This window comes from Pan troglodytes, chromosome 16 (genome assembly GCF_028858775.2).
Source record: "Pan troglodytes isolate AG18354 chromosome 16, NHGRI_mPanTro3-v2.0_pri, whole genome shotgun sequence".
NCBI classification, from domain to species: domain Eukaryota; kingdom Metazoa; phylum Chordata; class Mammalia; order Primates; family Hominidae; genus Pan; species Pan troglodytes.
Genome location: NC_072414.2, coordinates 77,996,940 through 78,024,873, shown reverse-complemented (window position 1 = coordinate 78,024,873; position 27,934 = coordinate 77,996,940). Strand labels below are relative to the sequence as shown.

The window sequence follows — 27,934 nt, the reverse complement described above, 5'->3', positions numbered from 1 at the left end:
CTGCATTGCTGATTGCCAGGTCACAGCAGACGACTCCTGAGACTATGAGGCGTCTGTTCCTGATCCGGCTCTCAGCACTTAGAATGCCCTCCCTTCGTAGCCTACTGGAGCAACAGGCTGACGGGCTGTCCCTGTGAACCAGCCAGACAGAGCATTAACTAGGAAGATCTGTGAGAAGTCTCAACTTCCTGCCAAACTTCCCATTAGCTCTTTTACATCTCTCCCTCCCCCTTTTCTTCTCTGTCACTCTTCCTTTGCTAACTTGCTTTTCTGTTCCCATGCCCCAACTTCTGCAAACTTCCAGACTCCTTTAAATGCTAATTCTTAAATTGGAGAGTGGTCTGACAGAGACTTATCATTCCCTTATTAAGTTTTAGGGCCTGAACCAGAAGGCGTTTTCTTGTTGCAAGAATATGACCTTTAAATCTGGACAGCAAGGTTAATACTAAGACATTATTTGAAGATTCATTTCTGGAGCCAGTACAAATCAGGCATAATCCCATTGCCACACACTTACTCAAGTGCCGCTTCCAGGGTCACAATTTTTCAAAAATGCACTTATGCCTAATGCTCATGGAAGGTAATTGAGGAAGCAAAAAGAAAGAGGGAAAGGTGGACAGGGAAATGAGAAATGACAAAAAGGATGAGGGAAAAAGAGGAAAAGACAGAGATGAAGGTAGAAGAAGATGAGATGAGATAAAGGCAGAGTGAAGGCAGATGATAAGAAAGGGTGATATGGTTTGGCTGTGTCCCCGCCCAAATCTCATCTTGAATCGAAGGGACCTGGTGGGAGGTAATTGAATCACCGGGGCAATTACCCTCATGCTGTTCTCATGATAGTGAGTGAGTTCTCATGAGATGTGATGGTTTCATAAGGGTTTTTTTGCCCTTTTGCTTGGCACTTCTCCTTGCTATTGCCATGTGAAGAAGGACATGTTTGCTTCCCCTTCTGCCATGATTGTAAGTTTCCTGAGGCCTCCTCGGCCCTGCAAAACTGAGTCAATTAAACCTCTTTCCTTTGTAAATTACCCAGCCTCAGGTATTTCTTCATAGCAGCATGAGAACAGACTAATACAGAGGGAAAAACAAAGGACATGTTGTTCTGATTTATTATATTAAAAAATTGCCTGCAATAATAAGTAGCACTATTTCCTGACTAAAGCTTTACTACATTTCAGGAATAAAAAGCTAAATGTGTTTGGATAGGATAAAGCATAAAAGGGCAAAGCTTTCAATACAGGACAATTTAGGGTGGGATTTGTGCATGTGTGAGTGGAGAAGAGGGGAACTGATACAAGGAAAGGCACGGGATTTGGATTAGACCATTCCAGCCTACATAGACACAGAAAGGAACCTTGAGTGAGCAATGATTTTTAATTTGTAGGATCCCAAATTGCTGAGATAATTGGAGAAGAGAACTAGGATTTCCAGGTTTATTTTGCCTGCTATTGCCCAGAAAGAGACAGAGATGGGAAATGTGTTTGCTCATTTTTCTTTTCCCAACACCCACATATTCTACACTGGCTTTTCATGCAGTGGCTACTTGATAAAAGAGAAAGCTGAATAATGAGATCTTCCAAATGCAACGCAGGTGATCTTTCCCTTGCTTTCTGTGGTTACTGTGGGTAGACTCCAAGCCTCCCTGATCCCTCAGTTCTGCTTTTCCTGGGGATGGCCTCTGCCTGTCACTACTTGATAGGGCCTCAGTGGCCTCAGATTTCCAACCCACCTGAGTGTTTACTGTCACAGGACCACTGACTGCCCCCTCTCCCTGCAGAGTAGTGGGTCTTTACTCCTGGCTTTACTTAGATCAGAGAATTATTTCCTTTTTGGGATGCAATTACAGAGAACGATTACAATGGCCAACTTTCATACTCACTGACAAGCAAAGATCAAGCTCAGAATAATCACCAGCTAAAAGGAGTGTGCCTTTAGGAGCTAAAGGTTTACATAAACGTTCCCAGATATCAGTGCCAGATGGTGAAGTCTTGAATTTTAGACAGAAACTGACTTCCTGAATTTAAGTTCGGCTGAGGCGAACTCACTCTGGGGTCCAAGTCGAAAGATATTCCATATCAGGTCTTAACTATACATGACATATAGGCAATGTAAAGCAAATAGAAAATTCCACAACACTTGTATGCCCTGCAGCAACCCCTGACTCATCAGAATGTTGGTACCATCTATAACCAGACCCTTCATGCCATCAATACTTTTGATAGGCTGGTAAAACAAAGATGGCAGCTGCCTAGCATGCTGTTATTACTTCTCCCCAAATCCATGACAGACTTTGCTATTTAAATGTAGTCCTCTTTCTTGCTGAGCTTAAACATGATCTCAGAATTCTCCTACCCACACATTGGACTTTCTACTCATTATTAAATCTATTTGCCCTTCTCATTCTCAGACCCTCAAGATCCTGTAGAATCTGTTTCCCTCCAAAGTACTTTGTAAATGCTCACAATGACATTCTGCCTTCAGTGTTCTTACCTCTTATGAACCCATATGAATGAGGCTGATACTGAGGAATTTCACATCAATTATGCAAGAAGTGCATTTCTTGGAAATATCAATAAAGGTATTTTGGAAGGGGTCTTTTGAAACTTTGAACGAGTTTCAGCTCATGTGCGTACCCAAATACACATCAGTGGTTCTCAACAAGTGGGAATTTTACTGTCCACCCCCCATGGGGGATATTTGGCAGAGTCTGAAGATAATTTTTTGGTTACAACTGAGGCATGATATTGGCATCTGGTGGGTAGAGGCCAGGGATGTTGCTGTATATCCTGCAATGCACAGAACAGACTCTAACAGCAAAGAATTATCCTGTCCAAAATGCCAATGGTACATTGAGAAACCCTGATACACATTAAGGCTGAGTATTTAGTGTTAGAAAGAATGTTAGAGAACCTCTCATCCAACTACCTTGTGTTATAAGTAACACAAAAGATGTATAGACAGCTCAGCAGAATTAGCAAATAGGCTATACATCCTCCTAGTGGGACACTAAAACCCGTTTTATATGTGGAGGACAGCAAGCTATTGCAGTTCTCCACCAATCTGTTAGAACAGGTAAATAGAGATGAGAATCACAAATGTTTAGATCATTGGTTCTATGCATGGATGTTAGATTCTGGTAGTAGGGGGCAGTACTGCCATTTTTACACATGGGAAAAATCACAAATCATGTATTCATTTAAAAATTTGGTATCCCAGTACTCAAAATTATTTTAAAAACAAAACAAAACAAAACAAAATTTAGTCAACAAATATTTATTTCAGGATTTTCATTGTGCTGAGGCAAGTAATACAACAACCAATACAGATGACGCTCTCCCTCAAAGGCTTGCAGTCTGCTGGAAGAGACAGACAATAGCAATTTCATCACAATGTAATCAAATCTGAGTTGGGAGAGCCTATAAAAGCATTGGTGAGGGGCATCCAAGTTGTGGTAGTCAGAGAAAGGATTTTCAGAGGAGGCAATATCTGAGCTAAGCTCTAAAGGGAAAGAAGAAGTTAGAAATTCTAAAAGCTGAGGCCCAGCACTGCACACTCAGCCTACTAGGCATGGCTGGTGTGTTGAAAACCTAGCTACACGGTCTGAGCCTGAATCAAGCCGTGTTTGCACTGGCTATTGGTTTTTCCTGGGCTGAGGCATTGTGTTCCTGATCAATAGAGTTAACAACTGACATAAGACTACTTTCAGAGTTTTACACATCTAGGTAGGTACAATTTATATCAGGATGCTCAACCCTAAGCTCAAGAGCTAAGGAAAGTGTGTATGTAGAAAGTAAGCCAGCCTTACTCAGCTCTCTGGGCTCCCTTCCCATGAAACATCAAGTCCTCCATGCCAAGGCTGGGCTAGGGGGATTTGAGAGATAGCTTCTTTCCCAAGGCATGACATTCACAGGCTGGCCTACCAGGCTGCTCTCAGCATCTTTTCCTCCTGCAATTCAACACCCCCTCACCTTGGTGCTTCAAACACCAGGCATTTGGGAGCAACCAAGGGAGCAGATAAATAATGAGAACCGAGATGCCAAACCTGAAGCAAGTTCAGTCTGAAGAATGAATGGTCCTCTCCCCAGAACCCACAGTAACACTTTTCCATCCCTTCCTATCTCCAGGGCTTCATAAGCCCTTCCTCTTCACTCCTCTATCCTGCTCTTACCACCTCCACTCTACCTGCAGGTCTTTAAGCTGTGGATAGACTTGCATCTCATATCAAATTCAAATAAACTAAATGAATTCAAGCTTCAATTTTTCTAAGCCTATAAAGGGAAACAGCATGTGATTTGGCTCTTTCTCTTTGCTTATAGTTGACAGAGATGTATGGATGGGGGGAGAGAGTGTTTTTATTTTTATTTATTTATTTAAAAGTTTTATTAAAGTTCACCTATTACCCACAGGCCTCAGGCTCCCTATAGAGAAACAAATATCACAATTGAAGCAGCTGGCTTCCAAGGTGCCAAATTAAAATAGATGAAGAGGTAAGGAGGAAAAAATGAGTAAAAACATTAAGCTAAGACTTCTTCCCTCCCAAGTGCATTGTGCCTGCTATTATATTGCACACATGAAATTGACTCCCAACGTAATTAGGCCAGGGCTACCAGGCAAAAAAATCCTCAAATTATTCAGAACCCCAGAGCTATTCTTTTGCAATCACTCAAGTAACTGAGAAAAGAGTCAACTTTTAAATATAAATTTGTTATCAGCATCATCATTGTCCAAGCAATTCCCAACAGTCCACCTGCCCAAGAATATAGACTCATAAGCTGAGCTGAGTTGAGAACCAAATACAGGAATACTTCTCTCCAGCCAGCCAAAATCTTTTCTTCCACTGGGACCTGGAGGCAATCCCACTGGAACCTGGAATTTATTTCAACAATCTTTAGGGACTGCTGGCTCTGTTAGACAGGGGTGGAGGGTCTACCAGCTCCAGAGTAGTCAATATACCCCCTTTAGGGTCCACTGTCTTGGTGGCATTGTGTATGGATAATATTTATTTTCTCTTTGTGGTCATGTACCTGGAACAGCCATAATATTCTCTATCTTACCCCAAAGACCCAGGACATGACTTTATCGCTTTCAAGGTCAGAAACTAGCCATAGGTGATTGAGAAATAGTAGTTCATGAAAAAAAAAAAAAAGAAAGAAACAGCCATGGGGACCAGAAAGTATCTTTCATTAAACCCAGAGTGGAGAGAAATAGCCACCCTTCAAAAGAGGTGCTTACTGGATTTCAGCAATGCTGCCAGAACTTCAGTGGCTGCCCTGGGGAAAGAGAAAGAAAAGTAACAGTCAACATTCAATGGTCTTTTTGTCAGCACATGGATCCCACAGCCAGCATGCCCATTGCCACCCCATAACAGACCCATGATTAACCAGGTAGCAGGCAATCTATTGATTGCCCCGCTGACCATTAAAGAGGCATAAATGCAGAAATAACGCTGAGCGAAGTGTCCATCTTGTAGATGGGTCTCTGAGGTCCCCTCTGCTGCTGAAAATCTCTTTCTCTCCCCTGCTTTCCTCCCACCTTCCACCAACTTCCTTGCACAGAGTGGCTCATTTTTCTATTATTCATACCAGGCAGAGCTCTTGTCAGTCTCTTGATTTGTTTCTGGAAACATGCAGGGACTCTGGAGGATGGTCTGGGAAGGAGTGGGGCTTGGGGGCTTAGTGAATGTAGCAGCACAGTGCAAACTTCTTGAAACACTCATACCCCTGGGGATGCAGTGGAAAATGCATTCACACGTTGCAAAGAGAGGCTGTTTCCTTAGGGTGGAAAATAGTTATGTTGGGATTTTTCTTCCAAATTCATCGCTTTCTACCATGGAGGAATGTCACAGTCTTTGCAACAAAGGGACACATATGAAAATGAAAAATACTTTTTGACCCACATCTTAGTGATTTTTCAATCTGTTTCCTGCTTCTGAGAAGGTCACACAAAAATCTACCTACAGGGCAAAGGAAAACTTCACTGGCATTGAGGGCAGTGTGGTATAATTATAGGGAGGAGAGTTGTGTTTGCTTTTTTTTAAAAAAATAGATTCTGTGTGGCCCTAGTAACTTATCCCTAAGGCCTGCTAAGCAGTGATCTGTTTCCACCACCTCTCTCAGGATTGGAGAAACAGGCCAAAGAGGCTAGATCACACTTCCAAGACTGTACAGACATGTCAGCAGAGCTGGGATCCCAATCCCAGGAATCTCGCTGCACACCTCTGCTTCCTCCCCATCTGTTGTTCTCCAGAATCTCTCACTGGCCCTACCCTGGCCTCTGCCTGGTCAATGAAAGTTCACTTTGCAATATATTAGCTAATACTGAACAACAGAGACAGCAGTAAAAAGGAAGATAAATGAAAGAATAAATATAAAGTAAAATACAATAGAAAAGCAGTACATGTGAAAGCATTGCTCCCCATAACCTACAAGGCAGTTCTACAAGAGCAAAAGCCTGAAATTCACAGGCCCCTGTGCAAACCCGCAACTGGGATGACACTCCAGCTCAGGGAGACCAAAATGACCATAGGGCAGTTATTAAGAGGGCGAGGCTAGCTTTCATGGAGGGACTACTTCATTTATCCTTCAAACGGTTTTCCTCTTATCAACTTTCAGCTTCTTCAATCCCACTGTTGTTGAATCCCACAGAGTTTTGGCAACGGTGGATTGAAGACGGAACACATGGAAGGTGTTTCTGAAAATTCAAGTTGTGTGAAAAATCCAGGTGCCATAGTATATGGGGCCTGGCTTGGCCTGGGGCAAAAAGAAAATCAGTGTTTTGGGAAAAGCAGAACAGCCTAATTAATTTCATCAAAATGAATGAGCAGAGAAGAAGGAAACCATAGAAACAGGAAAAGAATAAGGATGTCCCAAGCAAGGCGCCTAACCCAATCCTAGTTCACAAGCCAGGTCTCTAAGGACTGCATTTCTAATTTCCATTGCACTTTTGTTTTAGGAAGTTCACAAATGAAGTAATGATCCATTAGATAATAGTTTTATGAGACAGACTAGTGGTGGGGAGGGACAGGTGGCAAATAGACCAGTTAGGAGAATAAGTAATAATAAGGTCTCAAACCCAAAAAGTGGCATGGAGGAAGAAGGGATGGGTTAAAGCCACATTTGAATCTTGCTACTCAAAGTGTGGGTCTCTGACCAGCAGCCTCACATTTTCTGAAAGCCAAATAGAAATGCAGAATCTCAAACCACATCCCTGGCCTGCTGAATCAGAATCTTTATTCTAACAGATAATTTATACGCACATGAAAGTTTTAGGATAATTGGTTTAGGGGACAGTATCAATATGGCTTAGTTACTCTTTCGATGTTGAGAGAGCAATTCAAGGTGACTCCCAGATCACAACTCTCTAGAAAGTACCTAATAATATGCTAACCTAAATAAATATTAATCCAAACAGTGACATTACATAGCAGGAAATGCATGATAAGTGTCACATTCATCAAAAAAATTGAGGCTTATTCCTGAGAAACTAGAAAATATTTATTTCTTCCTAGGGCATAAGTAGGAGATCAATGTTTAGTGCAGCAAAGGGCACATTTAGGGCAATGATGGAGATAAGATTTGAGGCCAAAGTCCAATATTCTAAAGAGTTAACATTCAACTCTGTAGGTAATGAGAAGCCATTTGGTTTTTTAAATTGAGATGATGTGGTGTCAAAATGGAAAAGTGAGAGAGAAGTTGTGAGCAAAAAATTAACAAGAGCTGAGGAAAGGTGAGCTGCGGAGGGTGAAGGAGAGAGAAGAGTCAGTGATGGCCTGGAATAGTTAGGCTAGGTAGATAGGGGAATAAGAGAGCCATTCATAGACTAAGGAGAGAAGTTGCAGTGTTTAGACAAAATAATGATTTTGATTTTGGTGCTGAGTTCAAGATGAAGGGTACAACAGAAGGCTACATGAAACTGTTTGGAATGCTGCTGGAAACATCATACAGAATTCAGGAACGCAACCACAGTTAGGAATATACATTTATGAATCACTACGGCAGCAATGATCATCACAGCCAGGCAAGCAGGTGGTATCTGAGAGGAAATTCTGTCAAGAGCAGAAGAGAGGGCTGCCCCAGGAAAACATCAACACTAGAGGGTAGGAAACCCCTAAAGGAGTCAGAAGATGTGCATTTGAGGAACTAGGAGACCTGCGGATGATTAGTTTGGAAACTGAACTTCACCAGACTGTCTAGGCACACTGTTTTTCAAACTGCAAATTTTGACCCAATAGTGCATTGTGAAGTCAATTTTATAGGTATCAACTATAGTTTTTAATGAAATAGAAATCAAAATGAAATTTAATATATCAGAGTCATTTCATGTAGCAAATGTTAGCAGTGATCTAAGAAATTTTCATTTCAATGCATGAACATACACTTGTGTACCTACCGGGAATGTGATATAAGTGCTTTCCTTAAAAAAAAAAAAGTTTGTAAATATGTTGTTTTGGATGTAGTGTCCATATAAGATCTGTATAAGAATAAACATCTGAAATCAACTAATGAGCAAACTGAAAGCACTTCATCTCCCATACGCAGTGCCAAGGATCCAGACATCGAGTCGCTCATGTGCATGTCACCAAGAGGCTCTTGATTTTTGGTTTATTCAGTGGTTACATGTCTGCAGCGCTGGTCCACTCTGATCATTGCTGCTCTGCCACTTGTCTGCTCCCACAGCGAAGCGTGAAGAAAGAAGTAAAACCTATCAGAGCCGAGGCAACTACTCTGTCAACCAACTGCTAAGCCCACAAAAAGCAAAAGTTTAAGCTGCTAAAACTTAAACAACTAAGAAGGCATTCGGTTACTTCCACTCCAAGAGCCAAGCCCATTGTATTGAGTGCGTGAACTGGGGGCCCACAGTCAGTGCCTTTGGAGTGCAAGACCGCCTTCTGCTGGATGTGCGCATCTGACACCCATGGTTCTGGTAGCTGCACTGATTTTATAGAATAGGACTTCTTTTTATTTTTTATTTTTTATTTTTTTTTATGGAGTTTTGCGCTTGTCCCCCAGGCTGGAGTGTAGTTGTGCAGTCTCAGCTCACTGCAACCTCCGCCTCTTGGGTTCAAGTGAGTCTCCTGATTCAGCCTCCCAAGTAGCTGGGATTACAGGCATGCCACCATGCCTGGCTAATTTTTGTATTTTTAGTAGAGACGGGGTTTCACCATGTTGGCTAGGCTGGTCTCAAACTCCTGACCTCAAGTGAGCTGCCTGTCTCGGCCTCCCAAAGTGCTAGGATTACAGGCATGAGCCATGAGTCACTGTGCACGGCCTGAAGAGGCCTCCCAAGAGGACTTCTTGGGAGGGCACTGTTTTCTTAGAGTGTAAACTCATAACATCATCCCCCATTGTTTGATCTTCCCTATGGGATGCCCAGGGGAGATAGAAAGTAGAAGTGCCAGAATGTCCTCCAAATGGGTGTCCCCACGTTTACATCAATGAAAGAATCATTTCAGAAATTTTTGCAGAACATCTCGCTCCAAGAGAGTTATAGCAGCCAAAGGCAAAGTGGAACAGCCCACATCCTATCTATTTTCATACTGTAGGATAACTCAGTTAAGATTCTAGAGGTCACAGTTCATGTCCACTCTCCTTTTCAGAAAAAGCTAAGCTTAAACTATTGGCAAATTTGTAAATATCCTCTCGTTAAGATTTTAGCAAAACACAACAGAATTGCAACAGTTCAATTTATGTCTTCAAGTTGAAGTAAATTTTAAGAGCCATTACAGAGGAGTCTTGAATATTTATCACCCCTATTTAGGGAGCACCTATAAATGCCAAGCAGCAAGCTAAATGTCCCATATACATCATTATACATCACATTTGATCTTCACGGGAATGCTAGAGGGTGAAATTATTAGTCTTGGTTTACAAACAGCAATAATGAAGTTCACAAAGGGTAAATAATCTTCCCAAGTTTCAGCAGCTAGCAAGAGGCAGTATTCACTGGACTTGATGGCTCATGCCTGTCATCCCAGCACTTTGGGAGGCCGAGGCAGGTGGATCACAAGGTGAAGAGTTCAACACCAGCCTGGCCAAGATAGTGAAACCCCATCTCTACTAAAAACTACAAAAAATTAGCTGGGCATGGTGGCAGGCCCCTGTAATCCCAGTTACTTGGGAGGCTGAGGCAGGAGAATTGCTTGAACCCAGGCAGTAGAGGTTGCAGTGAACCAAGATTGTGCCACTGCACTCCAGCCTGGGCAACAGAGTGAAACTCCATCTAAAAAAAAAAAAAAAAAAAAAAAAAGAGGCAGCATTAGCTACAAGTCTACCTCTGGGTGAATTTAAATCTAGTGATCCTAAAGTCTTCTCTCTACTTTTAACATAATTCTAGAAAGAATCTAAAATATCTCTCTGTGCAATATTTTTATCTTTCAAATAAGGATTGTGGAGATCAAGAGGTTAGATGACTGGTGAAAGGTCAGAGGATTCATACATCAAAGAGCCAATGAGGCAAACAACTTGTCCAGCTTGAGTCCACTGTTTGACTCAAGATTCTACATAGCACAGTGTGGTACAGCTTAAGCGGGTTTAGATGTTCAATGGTGGTCATGGAGACAAAGACAAAGAACTCAAGGAGAAGCAAGTCACAGGCATCTTTGAGTGGCAGGACTGAGTTGCTAAATTAGGAATTAGAGGGCTTGGGTTTGAAGCTTGGAGCAGCCACTTTTCTGCTTCTGGGTTCTGGGTTTACTTGATCTCTCTGAATCTCATAGCCTTTCTCATTTATAAAGTGGGTATAAGATCTAACTGATGGGATGGTGTGAAGAGTGAGATAAAGTAAAATTTAAATTAAATTAAGTTAAAAAGCTTACTAGAGCCCCTGAAATGTAATATTATTAGGTTGGTCCAAACGTAATTTTTGCCATTAAAAGTAATGGCAAAAACCCCAATTACGTTTGGACCAACCTAATAACTTGAATGTCACTCTTGGATCATGGAAGGTGGAATGGGTACCAAGTGAGGAAGTGGGTTTATCTCTGTATATGTGTTTGCAGGCAGTGAGCCTGCAGGGTCATCATTCACCAGTCAGGAGAGGTCACTGGAGAAAAAATGTGCTCCTATCCCTGGGTACATGGAGGAAACAGGACCAAACTATCTCTTGGAAGTCAAATATTCTGTGGCACAGATGGCCTAGATATAGCAGTGCCACCCATATTAGTTATCAATTGCAGTGTAATGTTACCACAATTGTAGCAGCTTGAAGCAATATTCATGTATTATCTCACAGTTCATATGGGGCAGGAATCCACTTAGGTGGATCCTCTGCTTAGGTTCTGACAAGGCTGCAATCAAGGCATCAGCCAGGGCTGAGTCTTCATCCTGAGGCTCAACTGGGGAAGGATGTTTCCCAACTCAAACAGGTTCTTGGTAAAATACCTTTCCTTGCAGTGCCAGGGCTAAGGACACTGCCGGCTTGCTGTATCAACAGACAGTAAGACCACTCTGCATTTCTGGAGGCTACCTGCAGTTTCTACAAGCCACCAACTGTTCTTTGCAATGGGGGTTTCCCCAACATTACTGCTTACTTCATCAATGAGGAAAGTTTCTACAGAGAATATGTATGCAATGACCTCTTATAACACAATTATGTAACACAATCACAGGGGTGACCAGGGATGACATGTCCTTACCTTGCCATATTCTGTGGGTTAAAAACAAGTTTCAGCTCTTTCCCATCCTCAAAGGCAGGAAATAACATAAAGGTATAAACAACAGGAGGTGAGGATCATGGTAGAGGGCCACCTGAGTCTGTCCCCTACCCAAAGCTTCTTGCAATGTTTAGCATCCAGATACCAGGAACCTAACATTCACTTCACCAAGACTTGATCCTCCCCGGGCTTCCCCTTTTCAGAGAGTGGAAATACTATCTTCCCAGAAGTTGAACATGCACCATTAACACTACCTGCCCTTTCCACCTAGATCTCCATCATTTCCTCAAACACCACTTTGTAACTTCTAGAGTGCTCTTAAGTTGTCCATTCCTTTTGATCTCTGCTGTTGTCACCCTAGCCTAAGCATGTGAGGGTCTGGTACTTTAATGAGAAATGTAATTTCTAGAGCTATTGGTCCTTGGTTGGAATATATATTTTAACTTCCTAGGTTATTTCTTAGGTATATTAGAAAATATAATTAAGCAAAAAGAAATGAAATAAATTAAAATCACCCAAATATCTCTCACCCAACTACTGCTATAGCCCCAAAACTAATCCATCCATATCCACTCTATATCTCCTTCAAGCTGTTCTCCAGTCTGCAACTAGAGTGGTCTTCTCAATCAGAGGCTCGGATGTGAGCACCCTCACATTGCTACCCCACATGCACTCTTGCTCTGGATAAAAGTCCAAATCTGAAACATGGACCAGGAGGCCCTACTGAATCTGGCAGATGCCACCCTCTCCAGCTTTGTCCCACACCACTTTCTCTTGCTGTCTATACCTCTGCCCCACTGTTCTTTTTCCAAGACCTAGAGCATGTACCCATGACTTGTCCTTTGACCTTGCTAATGCTGCAGCCTAAAATGCTCTGGGCCTTTCTCCCCTTCTTTACCTGTATCTCATACTTTATCCTTTACATCCTAACTTAGGTGTCATTTCCTGTAGAAAGACTCCCTTGACCCCTAGTCCTCTGTTAGGTACATTCATCCTTTTTTCCTCTTTTCTCATTGCACAATTTAGTTTGCAGCTATTCACTCAGTTGTGTGATTGTTTTATTAATTTCTGTCTCCTCTTCCACTCTACAAGCTCCAGAAAATAGGAAACATGTTTTGTTTTCTACTATTCTACCCCTACCACTTAGTCTTATTTGAACACAGATCACCATCAAATGTTTGCTAAACCTTTTTCAAAAGCTAGGCACTGGTCTAAGAGCCTTAGTTATATTATTCTTTTGTTCAACAAATATTTACTGAGCACGTGCTATGTGTCAAGACAAATTGATAAACCAAAGACTCTTACACCCAAAGAGCTTATGTTTGAGGGAATTAAAGTGAAAGAAATAGCCAATAGACAAAAGTATTTTTGAAAAGTACACTAAATTAGTATTCTTAGATGTGATAAATGCCATGGGGAAAAAAAGAAAAAACAACAAGGTAAAGAGATCAGCTGTACAGGAATGGGTTACAAGATTTAAAAGGTTGGCTGGAGTAGACTTCTTTGATAAAGCAACATATAAATAAAAATATGGAGAGGAAGTGATTGTCATGCAATTATCAGGAGAAGCATCTGCTGAGCTGAGGGGACAGCCAGTGCAGACACTGTAAGGTGACAATAGCCCTGACCTGTTCAAGGAACAGTGAGATGGACAGGGCTGCTAGAGTTGAGGATGACAGGAGTGGAGCAGGACTGAGATGAGGTAGGTACTATAAGGGCTTTGGCTTCACTGTAAGTGGAGGATTCTCTACTGGATTTTGAGCAATGATTTAGCATGTTTTAAGACTTCTCTGACAACTCTACTTTTTTTTTAAAGGACTAGGAAGACAAGAGTAGAAGCCAGAGACCAGTAGAAAGCCATGTGGAGCAAACTAAACACAGCAACAAGTAAAAAGGATTACACACAGGAGTAAATGGGATTTAGTCCAGGAATGCAGGGTTGGTTTGACATCTGAAATTCAGTCAATGTAGTAACCCACCATAATAACAGAATAAAGAATTTGAAAATACCTGATCATCTCAAAACACGCAGGAAAAGTATTTGATAAAATCCATCATATTTTTCTTACAAAATTATTCAATAAGATGGAATCAAAGGAAACTTCCTCAAACTGATAAAGTGGCCTATAGAAAATCCACAGTTAATATGATACTTAATGAAGAAAGATTGAATGCTTTTCCCCTAAAATCAGAAATAAGATAAAGATACATATTCTGCTACCTCTGCTTAACATTATACTGGAGATTGTAGCCAGGGCACTTAGGCATAAATGAATAAATAAATAAATAAATAAATGGCATGTAGTTTGGAAAATAAGAAATAAAACTATGTCTATTTGCAGATGGCATGATCTTGGGTACAGAAAAATCTTAGTCACTAAAAACTATTAAAACTAATAAACAAGTTTTGCAAGGTGGCCATGATAACAGATTAACATACAAACATCAATTGTATCTCTATACATTAGCAATGAAAATTCAGAAATGATTTTGTTTAAATCCCACTAATCTTAGCAGCAAAAAGAGTACAATTCCTGGTAATCAATTTAACAAAAGGCATCCTTTTATACTGAGAACTAGAGAACACTTGAAAAAATATTGCTAAAGATTGAAATAAATAGAAATCACACAAGTATCATTTTTCACCTAACTATTGCAGTAGTCCCCGAAATGACACGTCCATATCCACTCTAGGACCCCTTCAAACTGTTCTTCTTGGTACAATTGGAGTGATCTCAAGAAGCACGTGGATATGTTTTAGATTTAGAACTGATGGGATTTCTTGACAGATTGCTGTGAAATTGCTGAGAAAATACTAGCTCAGTTACTTCTCATAACAGTCACCATTTTACAGATGAAGAGACTAAGAAAGGTAACTTAACCTGCCTGAAGTAGCCACGTTAGAAAGCAGCAGATCTGGAACTTCACTGGGCATCTGTCTCACTGCAATGTCAGGTACTTAACACCTGCTGTCCAACACCACATTGAGCACTGGCACTAGCGAGCTTTTTTGGGGAGATTTCAGAAAGAAGGAAGAAGGTGGCCCTAGAATTTAATCCTAGAGCCTCACTAGCGTTGGCAGTGGGACAAGGGGTTGTTGCAGCGGAAAAAGAAAGTGAAAAACCAAAGGAGTTAGCCAAATAACAGGTGGATAAAGCAGGAGGACCTTTAAAAGGGATTGAACATGTTGTTTAGAATACCATCTGCTACAGCGCCGGCCTCCTGCCTGAAGTGAGAGGGACTAGCAGGATGCATAAAATCACACACACACACAGACACACACACACACTCACACACACACACACAGAGCCAGGTGACCAAGAAAAGTGGTAATACACGGATCTTGCTAATCACCATTTTCAAGGGAGAGAGGAGAAAACAGAAACAGAAACTGAGATGGCTTCTGCGTGCTGAAAGGAAAGAAAAAGCATAAACATATGGTGCAGAAATGGAACCAGATCCTGTGCCCAGGATGGAGCTCGTCCATTTTTCTTTGGAAACAAAGAACCTCCTCCCCTACAACTCTATCCAGATGCTGTCAAAGACAGATGCAGGAATCCTCATCAATCACGGGAAATTTTTTTAAGAGAAAATGAAACCCAGATCTCAGACTGGTTTGGTTACAAACACTCAGCAGGGAGTGTGACAGAGGATGGCTACTGCCTGAGATGGAACCAGGAGCAGAGCACCGCAATCGAGGCTGGGAGGGCCCCATTCTGCCTGGCTTGTCATAAGCAGAGACTCTGCAAAGGAGAAATGGTTTTGAAGTACTTCCAAATTCACAAGCAACAGCATCAGAACAAGGGCTCAGACAAAAGCTTTTGGGAATCCCCAGCACTGGGAAGGAAAAAGCTAATGTCTGAGGGGAAAGGAGCAGACTGGGATTGCAATAAGTTCTCACAAACAAGAGAGTCTCTTTCTACATAGAGGTGTGACTCTCAAGTTAGCACTTAAGGCAAACATTACCCTTAAAATAATTTAACTTCCTTAAACAATTCAAAAGTCCATTATACATGGATGTACAACCATAATCCTATACTGCAATATGTATATATAGAGGTATAATGAGTAAATAATATAATTAAGCATATATATGCAAAATAGAATTCTACAGAATGTTTGCTATTTGACTACAATAGAATATTTACTATACCACACATTTAGTTGAACTCTTATAAGTCAAATGTACCTATGACATAATCCACTCTTGAAATATCTGGCAGCACAAAAGAAAAGATGTGATATCCTATCTCAATGCACAGCACAGAGCAGGCACCCAGCAGACAGTTTCTGAATCAATAGATGAACAAAAATGTATCTGATTTTGCTCCAGTTAAAGAGCACATTGAAGACAAACCTGACTGTTATCTGTCCTGTTTGATTGAGATGTAACACGGCCGTATGTGGTACCAAGGCTTAGCACCTTCCAGCATGAATGCAACCAGCATTTCAAAACGTTGTCATTCATACAAAGACAAATATTGTGCAATTCATTCCACTTACATGAGATACCCATAAAACGATGAGAAATAGAGACAGAAAGTAGATCAGTGGTTACCAGGGGTTGAGGGGAAGGGGAGTGGGAAGTTATTGCTTAATGATTACAGAGAGAATTTAGGGGGTAACAACAAAGTTTTGACAGTAGATAGTGGAAATAGTTCTACAATATTGTGAGTATAATTAATGACTGAATTGTACACTTTAAAAGGGTTTAAATGGCAAATTTTAGGTTATGTATCTTTTATAATAAAAAAATAACAAAAAGAGTTATTCTTGTATTTGATGACTAACTAGTCATCCCTCTTTTTAAAAGCTGCTTAGGTCTGTGGGAAAGAGGGGTACAGTGTGGCAAAGACCTACAAAGTGCTCCCTCACTTGGCAGGACATAGAATAGCAACAGAAAAGTTCACCAGCGATCACTGAGACCAGTGATTTTCAAACTTGAGCATGCACTGTGCCTCAGACTCCTCGGAAGGGCTTGTTAAAACACAGAGTTTTAAGCTCCAGCCCCGAAGTTCCTGACACAGGAGGTCTAGGGTGGGACCTGAGAAACTGCACTTCCAACAACCTCCCAGGTGTTGCTAATGCTATGGTCTAGGAATCTCACTTGTGAAACACTGACTGAGGCAGTGGGTGCTCAGTAGATCTGACCAAGGGACTTTCTTAGTAAGAAGTGAAGGAAGTACTGCTAAGCCATTTTTATTTCAGGTCAAATACTCAAGATCCTCCAGGATGCCTCCCAGTAGTTCCATGATTTGCGGAACTCCAAGAAAAGATTTCATAAACATTCTTCTTTCCTAAATAAAACTAAGGACTATCACCTAAAAAAAGAGATCTTTTAGTTTTGAGGAACTCTTTCCTAACTAAGATCTGCGGTTCCAGACAGTAAGGGCAGTTATTCATTTTTGTACATATCACAAAGCCTTGCAATGATTTGGTGATCACTCCTTGATTGACAGGATTTATGATTCCCAGAATCCTTGTAGTGTTTAGAAATTAAGATCGTCATTAAAACTCAGATGACATGGGAAGACTTCAATAAAACTGTCGGCCAGGTACAGTGGCCCTTGCCTGTAATCCCAGCACTTTGGGAGGCCGAGGCGGGTGGATCACCTGAGGTCAACAGTTCGAAACCAGCCTGGCCAACATGGTGAAATCCTGTCTCTACTAAAAATACAAAAATTAGCCAGGCATGGTGGTATACACCTATAATCCCAGCTACTTGGGAGGCTGAGGCAGAAGAATCGCTTGAACCTGGGAGGCTGAGGTTGCAGTGTGCCAAGATCACGCCATTGCACTCCAGCCTGGGCAACAGAGTGCGACTCTGTCCCAAAAAATAAAAAATAAAAATAACTGTCAATCCCACTTCTTTAAAGGATGGGATTTAGTACCAATGAAGTTCAACACGGGCTATAATCTCTCAGAGAACTCCAGGCATGCTGAACTACTTGAAATTCTCATTAACACACATGTTCCTGCATTTCACCCCAAGGTTGAAAGGGAATTTCTCTCATTCTTTAGAAAGCCTTTTCCCCTTTGGCCCTTTCCCAGCTAGCAAACTTTTCCTCCCCTATCTACTCACCTTATATCATCCAGCTCAATTCCAGCTCCCCCGCTTCCTGAGTTCCAGACTCCATAAAGTTCTTCCTTCTCTGAGTTCTCATCACACTTTCTAATTTTCTTTATTATAACATTGTTTACGGTAACATGGAAATTGCGTATTTATGTATCTGACTTCACATTAGTCTAGAAGCTCTTTGAGGACAGCAAATATAATCTTTAAAATCTCAGCACTTATCATAGCACCTGCTATACAGTAATTTATAAATACATGTTTGGTGAGTAAATAAACTAATCATTGAATAGATTGCAACAGTTGTCTGCTAAACTTAAATATACCTCAATGTTAACTCCACACTACTTCTAGAAACCACATAGAAGGTGTACTACAAAGACAAGCCTTTTTTTAAAGAGAAAATAAACAAGAATTCCAGGAGACAACTCTTAAAACTCAACAGGATTCTGTTCCAAGATGGCCGAATAGGAACAGCTCTAGTCTGCAGTTCCCAGCGTGAACAACACAGAAGACGGTGATTTCTGCATTTCCAACTGAGGTGCCTCGTTCATCTCATTGGGACTGCTGGGACAGTGGGTATAGCCCATGGAGGGTGAACTGAAGTGGGGTGAGGCATCTCCTCACCCAGGAAGTGCAAGGGGTCAGGGGATTTCCCTTTCCTAGCAAAGGGAAGCCGTGATGCACTGTACCTGGAAAATTCGGACGCTCCCACCAAAATACTGTGCTTTTCCAATGTTCTTAGCAAATGGCACACCAGGAGGTTATATCCCATGCCTGGCTCGGCAGGTCCCATACCCACAGAGCCTTGCTCACTGCTAGCACAGCAGTCTGAGATTGACCTGCGAGGTAGCAGCCTTGCAGGAGGAGGGGCATTCGCCATTGCTGAGGCTTGAGTGGGTAAACAAAGCGGCTGGGGAAGCTTGAACTGGGTGGAGCTCACCGCAGCTCTGCAAGGCCTGCTGCCTCTGTAGACCCCAGCTCTGGGGGCAGGGCGTAGCTGAACAAAAGGCAGCAAAAACTTCTGCAGACTTAAACGTCCCTGTCTGACAGCTCTGAAGAGAGTGGTGGTTCTTCCAGAACAGTGTTTGAGCTCTGAGAATGGACAAACTGCCTCCTCAAGTGGATCCCTGACCCCTGTGTAGCCTAACTGGGAGACACCTCCCAGTAGGGGCCAACTGACACCTCATATAGGTGGGTGCCCCTATGGGACAAAGTTTCCAGAGGAAGGAACAGGCAGCAATATTTGCTGTAATGCAATATTTGCTGTTCTGCAGCCTCCGCTGGTGATACCCAGACAAACAGGGTCTGGAGTGGACCTCCAGCAAACTCCAACAGACCTGAAGCTTAGGGACCTGACTCTTAGAAGGAAAACTAACAAACAGAAAGGAATAGCATCAACATCAACAAAAGGACATCCACACCAAAACCCTATCTGTAGGTCACCAGCATCAAAGACCAAAGGTAGATAAAACCACAAAGAAGGGGAGAAACAAGAGCAGAAAAGCTGAAAATTCTAAAAACCAGAGCGCCTTTTCTCCTTCAAAGGATTGCAGCTCCTCACCAACAACGGAACAAACCTGGATGGAGAATGACACTGACGAGCTCACAGAACCAGGCTTCAGAAGGTCAGTAATAACAAACTTCTCTGAGCTAAAGGAGGATGTTTGAACCCATCGCAAGGAAGCTAAAAACCTTGAAAAAAGATTAGACAAATGGCTAACTAAAATAAACAGTGTAGAGAAAACCTCAAATGACCTGATGGAGCTGAAAACCATGGCACAAGAACTACGTGACACAAGCTCAAGCTTCAATAGCTGATTAGATCAAGTGGAAGAAAGGGTATCAGTGATTAAAGATCAAATTAATGAACTAAAGCAAGAGGAGAAGTTTAGAGAAAAAAGAGTAAAAAGCGACGAACAAAGCCTCCAAGAAATATGGGACTATGGGAAAGACCAAATATACATTTGATTGGTGTACCTGAAAGTGACAGGGAGAATGAAACCAAGTTGGAAAACACTCTTCAGGATATTATCCAGGAGAATTTCCCCAACCTAGCAAGGCAGGCCAACATTCAAATTCAGGAAATACAGAGAACATCACAAAGATACTCCTCGAGAAGAGCAACCCCAAGACACATAATTGTCAGGTTCGCCAAGGTTAAAATGAAGGAAAAAATGTTAAGGGCAGCCAGAGAGAAGGGTCAAGTTACCCACAAAGGGAAGCCCATCAGACTAACAGCGGATCTCCTGGCAGAAACTCTACAAGCCAGAAAAGAGTGGAGGCCAATATTCAACATTCTTAAAGAAAAGAATTTTCAACCCAGAATTTCATATCCAGCCAAACTAAGCTTCATAAGTGAAGGAGAAATAAAATCCTTTACAGACAAGTAAATGCTGAGAGATTTTGTCACCACCAGGCCTGCCTTACAAGAGCTCCTGAAGGAAGCACTAAACATGGAAAGGAACAATCAGTTCCAGCCACTGCAAAAACATGCCAAATTGTAAAGACCATCAATGCTAGGAAGAAACTGCATCAACTAATGGGCAAAATAACCAGCTAACATCATAATGACAGGATCAAATTCACACATAACAATATTAAAATTAAATGTAAATGGGCTAAATGCCCCAGTTAAAAGACACAGACTGGCAAATTGGATAAAGAGTCAAGACCTATCAATGTGCTGTATTCAGCAGACCCATCTCACATGCAGAGACACACACAGGCTCAAAATAAAGGGATGGAAGAAGATCTACCAAGCAAACGGAAAGCAAAAAAAAAAGCAGGGATTGCAATCTTAGTGTCTGATAAATCAGACTTTAAACCAACAAAGATCAAAAGAGACAAAGAAGGCCATTGCATAATGGTAAAGGGATCAATACAAGAAGAGCTAACTATCTTAAATATATATGCACCCAATAGAGGAGCACCCAGATTCATAAAGCAAGTCCTCAGGGACCTACAAAGAGACTTAGACTCCCACACAATAATAATGGGAGACTTTAACACTCCACTGTCAATATTAGACAGATCAATGAGACCGAAGGTTAACAAGGGTATCCAGGACTTAAACTCAGCTCTGCACCAAGCAGACCTAATAGACATCTACAGAACTCTCCACCCCAAGTCAACAAAATATACATTTTTCTCAGCACCACATCACACTTATTCTAAAATAGACCACATAATTGGAAGTAAAGCACTCCTCAGCCAATGTAAAAGAACAGAAATCACAACAAACTGTCTCTCAGACCACAGTGCAATCATATTAAAACTCAGGATTAAGAAACTCACTCAAAACCACACAACTCCATGGAAACTGAACAACCTGCTCCTGAATGACTACTGGGTACATAATGAAATGAAGGCAGAAATAAAGATGTTCTTTGAAACTAACGAGAACAAAGACACAACATACCGTAATCTCTGGGACACATTTAAAGCAGTCTGTAGAGTGAAATTTGTAGCACTAAATGCCCACAAGAGAAAGCAGGAAAGATCTAAAATCGACACCCTAACATCACAATTAAAAGAAGTGGAGAAGAGCAAACAAATTCAAAAGCTAGCATAAGGCAAGAAATAACTAAGATCAGAGTAGAACCGAAGGAGATAGAGACACAAAAAACCCTTCAAAAAATCAATGAATCCAGGAGCTGTTTTTTTGAAAACATCAACAAAATTGATAGACTACTAGCAAGACTAATAAAGAAGAAAAGAGAGAAGAATCAAATAGACACAATAAAAAATGATAAAGGGGATATCACCACCAATCCCACAGAAATACAAACTACCATCACAGAATACTATAAACACCTCTACACAAATAAACTAGAAAATCTAGAAGAAATGGATAAATTCCTGGACATATGCACCCTCCCAAGACTAAATCAGGAAGAAGTTGAATCTCTGAATAGACCAATAACAGGCTCTGAAATTGAGGCAATAATTAATAGCCTACCAATCAAAAAAGTCCAGGACCAGATGGATTCACAGCCAAATTCTACCAGAGGTACAAAGAGGAGCTGGCATCATTCATTCTGAAACTATTCCAATCAATAGAAAAAGGGGCAATCCTCTCTAACACATTTTATGAGGTCAGCATCATCCTGATAACAAAGCCTGGCAGAGACACAACAAAAAAAGAGAATTTTAGACCAATATCCCTGATGAACATCGATGCAAAAATCCTCAATAAATTACTGGCAAACCGAATCCAGCAGCACATCAAAAAGCTTATCCACCATGATCAAGTAAGCTTCATTCCTGGGATGCAAGGCTGGTTCAACATATGCAAATCAATAAACATAATCCAGCATATAAACAGAACCAATGACAAAAACCTCATGATTATCTCAATAGTTGCAGAAAAGGCCTTCAACAAAATTCAACAGCCTTTCATGCTAAAAAAAAACTCTCAATAAACTAAGTATTGATGGGACGTATCTCAAAATAATCAGAGCTGTTTATGACAAACCCTCAGCCAATATCATACTGAATGGGCAAAAAACTGGAAGCATTCCCTTTGAAAAGTGGCACAAGACAGGGATGTCCTCTCTCACCACTCCTATTCAACATAGTGTTGGAAGTTCTGGTCAGGGCAATCAGGCAAGAGAAAGAAATAAAGGGTATTCAATTAGGAAAAGAGGAAGTCAAATTTTCCCTGTTTGCAGATGACACAATTGTATATTTAGAAAACCCCATTGTCTCAGCCCAAAATCTCTTTAAGCTGATAAGCAACTTCAGCAAAGTCTCAGGAAACAAAATCGATGTGCAAAAATCACAAGCATTCCTATACACCAATAACAGACAAACAGAGAGCCAAATCATGAGTGAACTCCCATTCACAATTGTTACAAACAGAATAAAATACCTAGGAATCCAACTTACAAGGGATGTGAAGGATCTCTTCAAGGAGAACTACAAACCACTGCTCAACGAGATAAAAGAGGACACAAACAAATGGAAGAACATTCCAGGCTCATGGATAAGAAGAATCAATATCGTGAAAATGGCCATACTGCCCAAGGTAATTTATAGATTCAATGCCATCCCCATCAAGCTACCAATGACTTTCTTCACAGAATTGGAAAAATCTACTTTTTAAAGTTCATATGGAACTGAAAAAGAGCCTGCATTGCCAAGACAATCCTAAGTAAAAAGAACAAAGCTGGAGGCATCATGCTGCCTGACTTCAAACTATACTACATGGCTACAGTAACCAAAACAGCATCATACTGGTACCAAAACAGAGAGATAGACCAATGGAACAGAACAGAGCCCTCAGAAATAACACCACACATCTACAATATTCTGATCTTTGACAAACCTGACAAAAACAAGAAATGGGGAAAGGATTCCCTATTTAATAAATGGTGCTGGGAAAACTGGCTAGCCATATGTACAAAGCTGAAACTGGATCCCTTCCCTATATCTTATACAAAAATTAATTCAAGATGGATTAAAGACTTAAATGTTAGACATAAAACCATAAAAACCCTAGAAGAAAACTTAGGCAATACCAATCAGGACATAGGCATAGACAAGGACTTCATAACTAAAACACCAAAAGCAATGGCAACAAATGCCAAAATAGACACATGGGATCTAATGAAACTATAGAGCTTCTGCACAGCAAAAGAAACTACCATCAGAGTGAACAGGCAACCTACAGAATGGGAGAAAATTTTTGCAATCTACCCATCTGACAAAGGGCTAATATCCACAATCTACAAAGAACTTAAATTTACAAGGAAAAAATCAAACAATCCCATCACAAAGTGGGAGAGGATATGAAAAGACATTTCTCAAAAGAAGACATTTATGCAGCCAAAAGACACATGAAAAAATGCTCATCATCACTGGCCATCAGAGAAATGCAAATCAAAACCACAATGAGATACCATCTCACACCAGTTAGAATGGTGATCATTAAAAAGTCAGGAAACAACAGATGCTGGGGAGGATGTGGAGAAATAGGAACACTTTCTCACTGTTGGTGGGAGTGTAAACTAGTTCAACCATTGTGGAAGACAGTATGGCAATTCCTCAAGGATCTAGAACTAGAAGTACCATTTGACCCAGCCATCCTATCACTGGGTATATACCCAAAGAATTATAAATCATGCTACTATGAAGATACATGCACATGTATGTTTAATGCAACATTATTCACAATACCAAAAATTTGGAACCAACCCAAATGTCCAATGATGATAGATTGGATTAAGAAAATGTGGCAAATATACACTATGGAATACTACGCAGCCATAAAAAAGGATGAGTTCATGTCCTTTATAGGGACATGGATGAAGCTGGAAACCATCATTCTGAGCAAACTGTCCCAAACACTGCATGTTCTCACTGATATGTCAGAATCGAACAATGAGAACACCTGGACACAGGGCAGGGAACATCACACAGAGGCCTGTCGTGGGGTAGGGGGCAGGGGGAGGGATAGCATTAGGAGAAATACCTAATGTAAATGATGAGTTAATAGGTGCAGTAAACCAACATGGCACATGTATACCAATGTAACAAAGCCACACGTTGTGCCCATGTACCCTAGAACTTAAAGTATAATCAAAATAAAATTAAATTAAAAACTCAACAGCAAGAAAACAAGCAGGCTGATTTTTAAAATGAGCTAAAAACCCTAACAGACACCTTATCAAGAAGACATACAGATGTCAAAGCATAGGGAAAGATGCTTCACAGCATATGTCATCAAGGAAATGCAAATCAGAACCACAATGAAATACCAATACATACCTATTACAATGACTACAATCCAGATCACTGACAATACCGACGAATGGTGAGGATGGAGCAACAGGAATTCTCACTCATTGCTGATGCGAATGCAAAACGGTAACAACCACTTTGGAAGACAGTTTGACAGTTTCTTACAAAGCTAAACAAACTTTTATTATACAATCCAGCAATTGTGCTCCTTTGTATTTACCTAAATGGGTTAAAAACTCATCTCCACATGAAAATCTGCACATGGATGTTTACAGCAGTTTTATTCATAATTGCCAGAACTTGGAAGCAGCTAAGATTTCCTTCAGTAGGTAAATGAATAAATAAACTTTGCTACATCCTGACAATGGAATGTTATTCACAACTAAAAGGAAATGAGCTATCAAGCCATGAAAAGACACAGAGAACCCTTAAGTGCATATTGCTAAGTGAATGCAGCCAATCTGAAAAAGCTACGTATGTGTGATTCCAACTAAATGACATTTTGGAAAAGGCAAATCTATGAAAAAATCAGTGGTTGCCTGGGGTTAAAGGAAGAAAAGGATGACATTACCCCCAACATAATAAAAGGTTCTGCCCTGTTTGACAGTGAATTGTTGAAGCACAGAGGATTTTTAGAGCAGTGAAATTACTCTGTATGATACTATAATGGTAGATTCATATCACTATAAATTTCTCCAAACCCAGAGAACGTACAACACCAAAAGTCAGCTCTGATGTAAACTATGGACTTTGGGTGACAATGAAGTGCCAATGTAGATTCAGAAATTGTAGGCTGGGCACGGTGGCTCATACCTGTAGTCCCAGAACTTTGAGAGGCCAAGGCAGGTGGATCACCTGAGGTCAGGAGTTCAAGACCAGGCTGGCCAACATGGTGAAAAACCATCTCTACTAAAAACACAAAAATTAGCTGGGCATGGTGGTGCACGCCTGTAGTCCCAGCTACTCGGGAGGCTGAGGCAGGAGAATTGCTTGAACCCAGGAAGCAGAGGTTGCAGTGAGCCAAGACTGCACCACTGCACTCCAGCCTGGGTGATAGAGTGAGACTCCGTCTCAAAAAAACAAAACTAAATGAACCAATGAACGAACAAATGAAAGAGCAAGCAAGCAAAGAGAAAAGAAGAGAAAAAAGGAAGGAAGGAAGGAAGGAAGGAAGGAAGGAAGGAAGGAAGGAAGGAAGGAAGGGGAAGGGGAAGAGGAAGGGAAAGGAAGGGAAGGGAAGGGATCAATGGACCACTCTGATGGGAGACACAGATAATGGGTAGGGGGCTCTGCATGTGCAGGGTAAGGGGTATATGGGAAATCCCAGTATCTTCTGCTCAATGTTGCTGCAATCTTAAAATTGCTCTAAAAATAATACTGAGTAAAAATTAAAGAATACCAGGAGTGAGCTGGAATGGTGTGAGGAAGGACAGGGGGCAATGAAGGTACTGAGTTGGCAGGAGAATATGGTGCTAGGTAGTTTTCTTGGCTCCACTGAGCATTGAGACACAAAAAGCATAGAATGAGGATTCCTCTAAGTGGCTTGACAAGCTTAGAGCTCTTCCTAGTGAGGCTTCCAGAGCCACAGGTACAGTCCACCTGCTTTTTTCAGCCTCCCTATAAAGATCTTGGCTATTGTCCCAGACTCCTCATCCATCATAAGTCTCATCCTTCACTCTTTATCTAGGAGTGTCATGTAAAGTGTAATATCTTGCCAAGAGTGCAACATAAATAAATTTTTATTTTATTTTCAGTTTTGTTGCTTTTTCCTTTTGAATTATTGAATCATCACATCTATTGGATCCTAATCAAGTCTTTGCATAAATAAATAAAGAATGAATGAATAAGACGAGAGACAGGGACTTCTCATTCAAAGTAAAATAGTAACATAAATTCATTTCCTTTCCCACAATACCCCATTAATTTCAGAATGGAAATACGAAGATGAGTAACTCCGTAACAATGGAGATAATGGCAAGGGGAAGTCACCAGTCAAACAAATACCTCAACAAATTTTTGAAAGAAAAGACACAAAGGAAGTCTATTGACAGATTAAACAGAGTAAAGGTAGCCACCGTCCAAAAATAGCTGTGGTCAGGTAGCAAAGATGCTGAAGTCCAAGTAGGAGTCAATCTGTCAGTGAGAAACTCAAAAAGCCTGTGAGTCAAAATTCTATCCAACTATCCACTCCTCATCTGAAACACCACAGTTTCTTATACTTGAGAAATACACAGATACTGTGTATTTATAAAGACAAACAATATTTAGGTTGCCAGTTTCAGAAACAATGACCTTAGAAACTAGCCTTATAAAAATATTTTCAGCTATAAGTTATCAATGAAAAGTTTTCTATATATTTTTGGTAGGGTAGCACATTTGTGACTATCTTTAAAACATAAGCATAACATTTTAAAATTGCTATCAAGCTCTCAGGCTCTTGAAAATGTGTTGATCTTAGATTTTCAAAAATGAATCTGTACCATGAAGCATTTCCTGATCCTCTATCCAGATGTTAACTCCCAACTTTTGGATTTCCCTCAGCATCTCAGTAACTTTTATGGTGATTAGCAGCATCATCATCATCATCATCATTATCACTATCATTATTCTTTTTATTTTCAGAGACAGATTTCTTTTTGTCACTCAGGCTGGAGTGCAGTGGTGTGATCACAGCTCACTGCAGCCTTGAACTCCTGGGCTCATGCAATCCTCCAGCCTCAGCCTCTCAAGTAGCTAGAATTACAGGCATGAGCCACTGTGCCTGTCCTTATGGTGATTATTAAATAGTAATTTGTGCAATTGCCTCAGCCTCCTTACGCAATCTTAAACCCCTCCAGAGCAGGGATGGACCCTGATAACTCTAGAAGCACTTAGCACCAGGGCTTTGCCTGTGATAAGCCACTACAGTTCTTATCTGAATCAAAAATTTCCACAAGTTTCATATGGGTGAGATGGAGGGCAATTTTTCCAGTATGGTGACCCAGCTCCTTTCTGGATTCTCAGAAATATTCTAGGAAATAAAAATATTGAAACTTTGGTATTTTAAGGATTATAAAACATTACCCCCAACATAATGAAAGCTTCTGCCCTGTTTGACAAAGCATTGTTAGTCAGTGGAATCCACTGAGTACTTGCAATGTGGCAGGTGCGATGTCAAGGTCCTTATTCACTCATTTCAATTGTTTTTACAACAAATCTGAGGCTGTCTCATTTTACTATGAAGAAACTGAGACTTAAGAAGATTAACTTTTTCAGTGCAGGTCTTCTGATCTCTATAGCACAAGGATATTCTTACAAATAATTGAGAGAGAAAAAAATAGACAAAAGGAAGAAGTGAGAAAATAGGGTCATATGACAGAGCCCCTTCCTCCTGTGCCTAACACAGGTTTACCTGTTTTTGTTTTGTTTTTTCAGACAGAGTCTCACTCTGTCACCCAGGCTGAAGTGTAGTGGCACAGTCTTGGCTC

The 27,934-nt window shown here is 40.9% G+C and overlaps 1 protein-coding gene across 1 annotated transcript in view; it reads right to left on the bottom strand.

The window, feature by feature from the left end:
* Positions 1 to 27,934, bottom strand: part of AGBL1 (AGBL carboxypeptidase 1) — an 837,843-nt gene that overhangs the window by 687,466 nt on the left and 122,443 nt on the right. Inside the window, exon 6 of the mRNA XM_009429779.4 lies at positions 5,233 to 5,270. Coding sequence (XP_009428054.3) covers positions 5,233 to 5,270 — 38 coding nt within the window. The remainder of the gene's footprint in view (positions 1 to 5,232; positions 5,271 to 27,934) is intronic.